This window comes from Coregonus clupeaformis, chromosome 12, assembly GCF_020615455.1.
Source record: "Coregonus clupeaformis isolate EN_2021a chromosome 12, ASM2061545v1, whole genome shotgun sequence".
NCBI lineage: Eukaryota > Metazoa > Chordata > Actinopteri > Salmoniformes > Salmonidae > Coregonus > Coregonus clupeaformis.
The window spans coordinates 56,066,254-56,076,859 of record NC_059203.1 but is presented as its reverse complement, the minus strand read 5'-3'; the positions used below and the strand labels follow the sequence as shown (position 1 = coordinate 56,076,859).

Here is a 10,606-nt window from a genome sequence, read left to right as displayed (position 1 = left end):
AATCCTATAGAACATTTGTGGGCAGAACTGAAAAAGTGTGTGCGAGCAAGGAGGCCTACAAACCTGACTCAGTTACACCAGCTCTGTCAGGAGGAATGACCCAAAATTCACCCAACTTATTGTGGGAAGCTTGTGGAAGGCTACCTGAAACGTTTGACCCAAGTTAAACAATTTAAAGGCTATGCTACCAAATACTAATTGAGTGTATGTAAACTTCTGACCCACTGTGATGAAAGAAATAAAAGCTTAAATAAATCTCTCTCTACTATTATTCGGACATTTCACATTCTTAAAATAAAGTGGCGATCCTAACTGACCTAGGACAGGGAATCTTTACTAGGATTAAATGTCAGGAATTGTGAAAAACTGAGTTTAAACGTATTTGGCTAAGGTGTATATAAACTTACGACTTCAACTGTATATAAAGCACAGCAAAATCACGTTTTTGACTGCACTGGAACTTTAACAACCAACATGATGTCACGCCACATTTTGCCTGCTGGGAGAAGCAGCCACGCATGAAGCATGAAATTGATTAAGATACGCAACAAATAGTATCCTATGGCACATTGTTGTGCAAGAAATTTGGATGAGGAGACAAGTTCACAAAATGATTGATGAATATTTCCAGCAGAGCTACCGGCCATGTCTAAAAGTATTTTCTTATCATAAGATAGAAATGTAACATGGGAAGTTATATTTGCCAAAATGATTGAAAATAATGCAAAACCAAATGACAAGTACTGTAGACTACTACTTTGCCTTCCAAGATGTTGGTATTTTAGTAGAGTCTACAAGGTTGCTGTGGGGAAAGGATCTGTTTTCAATCAGATCAATGAATCCCTTAATGTTCCAGGAGCTTGTGTTACATTTAATGGATGCCGACACAGGACAAATGTTCCCGGAAAGATGGGTTTCCAGCAGGCCAGTCTAAACGCATTAGTGGAGGTACAGCACTGTATTTGGATTGCAACACTCAACAGTACAGCAGGGCCATTACTTCCCACCTAACCCAACGTAGCAGGCGTAAAACGACGTCTGATCCCTGAAAACCGAAAACATCTGCTTTCTGCCGACCTTGCACTAGCTGTAGCAATACTGTATGTATTCTCTAAACAAAGGGAAATTGTTAGGATTGTCTAAAGCTGCATGTCATAATAAGTGTTTGCTGTGTCATACATTCATTTGTTTTGAGCAAGACAATTTCTTTGTATCATTTTCCTCTTTCATCTAAATGCAGCACTGTCTACTGCCAGTTAGGTGATATCAGTGCACAACTGCTTAACACTTCGTCAAACTTCCAAGTTTCGACCTATAGGGTAGAATATAGACCTAGGCTGGGATTTCAACTGTATTGCTATGCAAAGGAAAGAAACCCACCCATGAGTACTGTGGACCTACACATGCATTGCCATAGTTTGTTAAGTGTATACAATACCTTAGGGATATTCTCCACTCATCAAGCACACAGCCTTGCTCTCTGTTAGCATTGATGCACAGTGGAAGAGTTCCTGTACATACATGTGGGGCTAAGATTTAGGATGTCTGGAGGGCTGATGGAAGTGAAGCACTATAAGAGAAGATGGAAAGTAAAGCAAGATGTTTGTCAAGCTCAAGGAAACATGCGGCACACTGGGATGAGACTCTGTCCTGATATGCTTCATTCAACAGTCTACAGTCTGAAATCTTAGTGCAGTGTTGCAATATAGCTGCTTTTGTCTACAGCTAACTTCCTAAGTGGCTGTGGGCACTAACAATCCTTCTGTGTACCCTCTTTTCTATTTTTGGAATAGGAGACCCTCACAAATATGAAGAGGATGTAAGCATTCCAACAAGGAATACATTGGTATACCTTGGTATTGAGTTGTGATTAAAAGTATACAGTAACAGAACACTGCACAATTTCAGAATGGGGTGTTGATGGAGCGTATCAACATGAGTCTCTGTTCTGTACAGGGCTAGCAGAAGACACCATAGGAACTAGTGGAGGCTTGATATTGGCATTAACAGTGTCTCAATTTGGGATTCAGGAAGAGTTCCATCAAATCCAGAGACAGCACAGTGCTGAAACAATACCTTATGGTAACACCAAACAGAACAGAGAACACAGGGTGCTTATAATTAATTTCAGTTCATGTATATACTGTGTATACTTTCCCTGTAATGCTTCTTTTATCATCTGTCCTGTGTTTATGGTGAAGCATTCAGAGTTGGAAGAACTCTTTCCTCCTCGCCAATGGGCTGACCCTCTCCATAGGCAGCGGTGGATGATCAACATAGCTATAGTTCACCACTCCTCCATCATCATCATCCTTATCCAGCTCCTCCAGACACTGGCTATCCCTATCCGAACCCCCATCTTCCTCCTCCTGCACATTGTCACTGCGCACTTTGACCTTCTTCTTGTTGCTGTTTCTCACTGAGGCTTCCAGGGCCTTCTGCTTGCGGTAGAAGTGGGAGAACTTGTTGAAGATGATCGTGATGGGCAGGGACACCACCAGGGTCCCACCCAGGATGCAGCCGCTGGCCGCCAGCTTGCCGGCCACCGTGACGGGCACCACATCGCCGTAGCCCACGGTGGTCATGCTGACGGTGCCCCACCACCAGCAGGCAGGAATGGTATCCAGCCCCACGTCCTCCTCATACTCGGCCGTATAGGCAAAGCCCGAGAACACGCACACGCCCACGCCCAGGTACAGCAGCAGGATGCCCACCTCCCTGTAACTGTGCTACAGAGACACACAGTGGCAGATAAGCACAATATGTCAGAGTGGGTATGTGATAGAAATTCCTTTAAATTCAGAAATTCCTCTATTTGTGATCAGTTGCATGTTATTACTTTATTTTGTAGGACAATATAGGTGAGGAGTGGGTGATGAATGATTTGGGAATTGAATGCCCTGTATTACATTTCTCCATTGGGAATTTCCAAAGGGATCAGAGATAAAGGCAGTGCCTTCCAAGATTACCCCTGTTCAGTTTCTAGTATAAATGATGCAATTTGTGATACAAAAAACTGAACAGATGTAATTGATAGTGTGAGTGCTACATTTTAATCGCTAAATTCCACCATAGGATAAACTGTTTATAAAAGGTACGATGCGATTATGAATTTGACACTATTAAAACTGAATGACTCACAATTACAACCTCATGTTCTGTATGAAAATGTATGATAGATGTGATATGATTCTTTGATATAATGGGGTACTGCGGTTATAGTGGCAGGGCTCACCCGTAGCGTTGCTCCCAAAGACCTGAGGCCTGTCGAATGTCTGGCCAGCTTCAGAACCCTGAATATCCTCATGAGGCGGAACACCTGCACCAGTTTGCCCAGGTTCCCCAGCTCTGATTCGCTGCCCAACGCCAGGTCAATAGGCAGCGTGATATAGATGGGCAACACTGACACAATGTCGATTATGTTGAGCGGGTGGCGGAAGAACTTTCTCCTGTTGGGCGCCAAAAGCATCCGCGTCACCACCTCAAAGGTGAACCAGCAGATGCAGAAGAACTCCAGCGCTTGCAGGGTCGGGTCCTCCACTTGTTTGCCATCCTCGTCAAAGTGCTGGTACTCCGGAAGGCTGTTAATGCACATGATGGCTATGGAGGTCAACACCACAGCTATGGAGAGGAAGCTGAAAAGCTTACTGGGAATGGAGTAGCCAGGGTTCTCCAGAGTCAGCCACAGGTACTTCCGGGCATTTCCACAGCGCATGTCCTGGAAGTGCTGGATGTCCTTGTTCAGGTCTGAGATCTCGTCCACGGAAGTGTCCACGCTGCTAACATCACTCTCCTCGTCCCAGCTCTTGTGGCGTCTCTCCAGTTTGCGGTCGTGGTAACGGTAGCTACAGCAGCTGTCCAGGAAGAACTCATTGATTCCCCAGTATTCAATCTCCTGGCAGAAGGAGAAGATACATAGTTCCTCCATGATGTGGAGTTTGCCGGTAAGGTAGAATTGCAGTACGTAAGGGAAGAGTCCCGGGTTGCGGTCGAAGTAGAACTCCTTTTGTTGAACGTCGTAATCGTCGCAAACTTGCAATATGGCCTCTTCGGACTCGCAGGCCAGCAGGCGTCCCAAACGTGTGTCGGGGAAATTACTTAGAGTGCTGGAAAACAGGCTGCGCTTCAGGCCACCGACGTTGATGTGCACCAGGATATCCTCAGCTTCCTGGACCCAGGCTGGGAGACTCTCTTTCACCATGTTGCCCCCTCACTGAAAGATAAAAGGTCATTATGAAGATTCACCATAAATCAAACAAGGCTATTTACTGAACTATAAACAACATTGACATCTACCAATAAAATATGTTCACTAGAGTGGTGACTATGAAAGGAATGCAATTAGATTTCAACACCTACAGTGGGGAAAAAAGTATTTAGTCAGCCACCAATTGTGCAAGTTTTCCCACTTAAAAAGATGAGAGAGGCCTGTAATTTTCATCATAGGTACACGTCAACTATGACAGACAAATTGAGAAAAAAAAATTTATTTGCAAATTATGGTGGAAAATAAGTATTTGGTCACCTACAAACAAGCAAGATTTCTGGCTCTCACAGACCTGTAACTTCTTCTTTAAGAGGCTCCTCTGTCCTCCACTTGTTACCTTTATTAATGGCACCTGTTTGAACTTGTTATCAGTATAAAAGACACCTGTCCACAACCTCAAACAGTCACACTCCAAACTCCACTATGGCCAAGACCAAAGAGCTGTCAAAGGACACCAGAAACAAAATTGTAGACCTGCACCAGGCTGGGAAGACTGAATCTGCAATAGGTAAGCAGCTTGGTTTGAAGAAATCAACTGTGGGAGCAATTATTAGGAAATGGAAGACATACAAGACCACTGATAATCTCCCTCGATCTGGGGCTCCACGCAAGATCTCACCCCGTGGGAGTCAAAATGATCACAAGAACGGTGAGCAAAAATCACAGAACCACACGGGGGACCTAGTGAATGACCTGCAGAGAGCTGGGACCAAAGTAACAAAGCCTACCATCAGTAACACACTACGCCGCCAGGGACTCAAATCCTGCAGTGCCAGACGTGTCCCCCTGCTTAAGCCAGTACATGTCCAGGCCCGTCTGAAGTTTGCTAGAGTGCATTTGGATGATCCAGAAGAGGATTGGGAGAATGTCATATGGTCAGATGAAACCAAAATAGAACTTTTTGGTAAAAACTCAACTTGTCGTGTTTGGAGGACAAAGAATGCTGAGTTGCATCCAAAGAACATCATACCTACTGTGAAGCATGGGGGTGGAAACATCATGCTTTGGGGCTGTTTTTCTGCAAAGGGACCAGGACGACTGATCCGTGTAAAGGAAAGAATGAATGGGGCCATGTATCGTGAGATTTTGAGTGAAAACCTCCTTCCATCAGCAAGGGCATTGAATATGAAACGTGGCTGGGTCTTTTAGCATGACAATGATCCCAAACACACCGCCCGGGCAACGAAGGAGTGGCTTCGTAAGAAGCATTTCAAGGTCCTGGAGTGGCCTAGCCAGTCTCCAGATCTCAACCCCATAGAAAATCTTTGGAGGGAGTTGAAAGTCCGTGTTGCCCAGCGACAGCCCCAAAACATCACTGCTCTAGAGGAGATCTGCATGGAGGAATGGGCCAAAACAGTGTGTGAAAACCTTGTAAAGACTTACAGAAAACGTTTGACCTGTGTCATTGCCAACAAAGGGTATATAACAAAGTATTGAGAAACTTTTGTTATTGACCAAATACTTATTTTCCACCATAATTTGCAAATAAATTCATAAAAAATCCTACAATGTGATTTTCTGGATTTGTTTTTCTCATTTTGTCTGTCATAGTTGACGTGTACCTATGATGAAAATTACAGGCCTCTCTCATCTTTTTAAGTGGGAGAACTTGCACAATTGGTGGCTGACTAAATACTTTTTTCCCCACTGTACATAACAAAGACATCACTAAAACATGAGGGTTGTGGCAGAACAATACGATAATGCCATTTCAATAACAAAATGATAATATTTTGCCCAAAGACCAACCTAGAAGAATCTGGTTAAAATCAAATCAAATTTTATTTGTCACATACACGTGTTTAGCAGATGTTATAGCGGGTGTAGTGAAATGCTTGTGCTTCTAGCTCCGACAGTGCAGTAATATCTAACAATTTCACAACATATACCTAATACACACAAAACTAGTAAGGAATGGAATTTAAGAAATATACATATATGGACAAGCAATGACAGAGTAGCATGGACTAAGAAACAGTAGAATATAATAGAATAGAATGCAGTATATACATATGAGATGAGTAGTGCAAGATATGTAAACATTATTAAAGTGACTAGTGTTCCATTTCTTAAAGTGGCCAGTGATTTCAATAGGCAGCAGCAGCCTCCAATGTGCTAGTGATGGCTATTTAACAGTCTGATGGCCTTGAGATAGAAGTTGTTTTTCATTCTCTCGGTCCCAGCTTTGATGCACCTGTACTGACCTCGCCTTCTGGATGATAACGGGGTGAACAGGCAGTGGCTCAGGTGGTTGATGTCCTTGATGAGCTTTTTGGCCTTCATGTGACATCGGGTGCTGTATGTGTCTTGGAGGGCGTGTAGTTTGCCCCTGATAATGCGTTCGGCAGACCGCACCACCCTCTGCATCCCACGGGGCACAAACTGGTTGAATCAACGTTGTTTCAATGTAATTTGTCAATGTATTGTGACGTGGAATCTACATAAAAAATACATTGGATTTGAAAAAAGTAATCAACTGTCGTTTTGTGGGTGAAATTTCAACTACAGGATTATGTCATCATGGTAATCAAATTTAAACATAGACAAACCTTCTACAAAATATGTTGAAGTTATACCTTTAAAACAATGTCAGATCTTCAATGTTCTATCCACTATCAGAAAAAAAACTAACAATAACACTGGGCAGCACCTCTTACATGAGAATTGATCTATTAACAGCTACCCTTTAATCACCCATCAAGGGTATTGTACAAGCCGAGCCCTGCTTAGCTATGATATTTGTCACTTGTGCTATTGTGAGAATGATTGTTGAGAGATCACTTAAAAACGAAATAGATTCACTGTTGCTATTTAAGTAATTACAAAGGGTAGGTTTAACAGAGCAAATTAAATGTGACCATACTTTATCACTTTAAAACAATCCAATATTTCTTTTGAAGTACAATAAATAGTCTAAAGTTAAGTATATCTTACAAACTAATGTAACTTTAAAATTAGTAACACATCCATGGACACATTTTGAGGTTACTGTAACTATAAATGTGTTCTTATAGAATGGTTTATTTCAAATTCGACATTACAAAGTACAGTATCAATGGGAGCCGATGATGAAATATTTGACACAATTCACATAAATACACTTTGCACAAGAAAATCATCAACACAATAAAAACTACAACTTTATAATACATATCTTCTTAACCGTCAGTTAAGTTCTAGATAGCACCTTTTTTTCTAAGATTGTATGATGTGCACCGGCCTGGGCCTGTATCCTCTCAATCCTGTCCTGTTGTTTGCTGGTTAAACCAGAGTGCCACACTGGAGCTGCGTATTCTGTCATTGGCCGTATGTATCTGGTGTACAGCATCACCATGTCCTCCTGTGGGACGGAGCTATATTTCAGCTTCCTAAGTAGGAACAGGCATTGACTGGCCTTCTTGCAGATCGCATCCACCTGTACTGTCCAACGGTAGGACTGCCTGGATGAGGATGCCTAGGATTTTTATGGCTTCAACTCTCAGGAGCTCTGAGTTATTGATGTGCAGTGGTGGTAGGTGTGAAGTAGTTTTCATTTCTGCGGGTGGAGAATCATGTGACTGCCTCTGGACCATGACTCCAGGTCAGACAGATCTTGTTGAATTGAAGAGGGTGCAGTTTGGGGTTGCACCCCTAGTAGGTTAAGGTTGTCCACAGATTTTGAGTGTTGTACTGCTGCGTTGCTTGCTGCAATGTTGATATATGCGATGAATATCAGGGGCCCGTGCAATGTTCCATGGGGGAGGCCACATGACACTCTCCGGCATGGAGCCATGGTACTTCACTACCTGGTGCCTATTAGATAGGAAGTCAGTGATCCACCTGACTAGTGATGTTCGATGCCCCATGTCTAGGAATCTGGTGATGGACACAAAGGCCTTGCTATAGTCAGTGTTTACCAGTGAACAGATGAAGCCAGGCTTGTCAGAGTGCTTGTACAGCTCGTTGGTAAGGTCCAAAAGGCAGCGGGTGGTGGAACGACCTTTGATGCAGCAAAATTGATGGTCATCGATTTGGGGAAGGATGTTTCCTACTGCCCACTGGGAGATGAAGCTCTCGGCTGCCTTGCATAGAAGGGAGGTAAGGGAGATGGGTCTGATTTCGCTAAGGCTGGGTGGATTCGTCTTGGGGAGGGGCACTACAGTAGCAGCTTTCCACTCCTTTGCGACCACACCTTGGTCGAGGGAAGTGTTTAGGATATCAGCCATGGGTCCACTTAGCTCGTAAGCAAACTCTTTAATGAGCCTGCCAGGTATGCCGTCTGGGACAGTTGCTTTTTTTCATACATACAGTGCCTTCAGAAAGTATTCATACCCCTTGACTTATTCCACATTTTGTTGTGTTACAGCCTGAATTCAAAATGGATTAAATATATGTATTTCTCACCAATCTACACACAATATAATGACAAAGTGAAAACATGTTTTTAGAAATGTTTGCAAATGTGTTGAAAATGAAATACAGCAATATCTCATTTACATAAGTATTCACACCCCTGAGTCAATACATGTTAGAATAATCTTTGGCAGCGATTACAGCTGTGAGTCTTTCTGGGTAAGTGTCTAAGAGCTTTGCACACCTGGATTGTACAATATTTGCCCATTATTCTTTTCAGAATTCTTCAAGCTCTGTCAAATTGGTTGTTGTTAACCATTGCTAGAAAACCATTGTCAATTATTGCCATAGATTTTCAAGCAGATTTAAGTCAAAACTGTAACTCGGCCACATTCACTTTCTTCTTGGTTAGCAACTCCAGTGTAGATTTGGCCTTGTGTTTGAGGTTATTGTCTTGCTGAAAGGTGAATTCATCTCCCAGTGTGAGTAACTACAATGTTGTTGATCCATCGTCAGTTTTCTCCTATCATAGCCATTTAACTCTGTAATTGTTTTAAAGTCACCATTGACCTCATGGTGAAATCCCTGATCCGTTTCTATCCTCTCCGGCAACTGAGTTAGGAGGGACGCCGGTATCTTTATAGTGACTGGGTTTATTGATACACCATCCAAAGTGTAATTAATAACTTTACCATGGTCAAAGGGATATTCAATGTCTGCATTTTACACCTTCACCCATCTACCAATACAGTGCCTTCGGAAAGTATTCAGACCCCTTGATTTTTTCCATATTTTGTTAGAAATTCAGACCCCTCATCAATCTACACACAATAGCCCATAATGACAAAGCAAAAACAGATTTTTAGAAATGTTTGCTAATTTATTTAAAATAAAAAATGGAAATAATACAGTGGCTTGCGAAAGGATTCACCCCCCTTGGCATTTTTTCTATTTTGTTGCCTCACAACCTGGAATTAAAATGGATTTTTTTGGGGTTTGTATCATTTGATTCACACAACATGCCTACCACTTTGAAGATGCAAAATAAAAAAATGTGTGAAACAAATAAGAAATAAGACAAAAAAACAGAAAGCTTGAGCGTGCATAACTATTCACCCCCCCAAAGTCAATACTTTGTAGAGCCACCTTTTGCAGCAATTACAGCTGCAAGTCTCTTGGGATATGTCTCTATAAGCTTGGCACATCTAGCCACTGGAACTTTTGCCCATTCTTCAAGGCAAAACTGCTCCAGCTCCTTCAAGTTGGATGGGGTCCGCTGGTGTACAGCAATCTTTAAGTCATACCACAGATTCTCAATTGGATTGAGGTCTGGGCTTTGACTAGGCCATTCCAAGACATTTAAATGTTTCCCCTTAATTCACTCGAGTGTTGCTTTAGCAGTATGCTTAGGGTCATTGTCCTGCTGGAAGGTGAACCTCTGTCCCAGTCTCAAATCTCTGGAAGACTGAAACAGGTTTCCCTCAAGAATTTCCCTGTATTTAGCGCCATCCATCATTCCTTCAATTCTGACCAGTTTCCCAGTCCCTGCCGATGAAAAACATCCCCACAGCATGATGCTGCCACCATCACGCTTCACTGTGGGGATGGTGTTCTCGGGGTGATGAGAGGTGTTGGGTTTGCTCCAAACATAGCGTTTTTTCCTTGATGGGCAAAAAGCTCAATTTTAGTCTCATCTGACCGAGTACCTTCTTCCATATGTTTAGGGAGTCTCCCACATGCCTTTTGGCGAACACCAAACGTGTTTGCTTATTTTTCTTCTTTAAGCAATGGCTTTTTTCTGGCCACTCTTCTGTAAAGCCCAGCTTTCAGGGTTACCTTCGGACTCTTTGTTACCTCTCTGATTAATGCCCTCCTTGCCTGGTCCGTGAGTTTGTGGGCGGCCCTCTCTTGGCAGATTTGTTGTGGTGCCATATTCTTTCAATTTTTTAAATAATGAATTTAATGGTGCTCAGTGGGATGTTCAACGTTTCTGATATATTTGCAGTG

General features: G+C 42.6%; 1 protein-coding gene across 1 annotated transcript; it reads right to left on the bottom strand.

The window, feature by feature from the left end:
* Positions 1-1,246: 1,246 nt before the first annotated feature.
* si:dkey-43k4.5 (potassium voltage-gated channel subfamily S member 1) lies at positions 1,247-4,201 on the bottom strand. Its single transcript, XM_045224019.1, has 3 exons — positions 3,236-4,201; positions 2,397-2,729; positions 1,247-1,297 (listed from the first exon to the last, which is right to left on the bottom strand). Exons 1-3 carry the CDS (start codon positions 4,199-4,201, stop codon positions 1,247-1,249), a joined length of 1,350 nt encoding a protein of 449 aa, XP_045079954.1.
* Positions 4,202-10,606: the final 6,405 nt, after the last annotated feature.

Coding starts and splice junctions, on each gene's coding strand:
- si:dkey-43k4.5 (XM_045224019.1), bottom strand. CDS start 4,201: ATGGTGAAAGAGAGTCTCCCAGCCTGGGTCCAGGAAGCTGAGGATATC. Junction 2,730..3,235: donor CTTTGGGAGCAACGCTACGG/GTGAGCCCTGCC, acceptor GTGTCTCTGTAG/CACAGTTACAGGGAGGTGGG. Junction 1,298..2,396: donor GAAACAGCAACAAGAAGAAG/GTCAAAGTGCGC, acceptor GAAACTTGGAAG/TTTGACGAAGTGTTAAGCAG.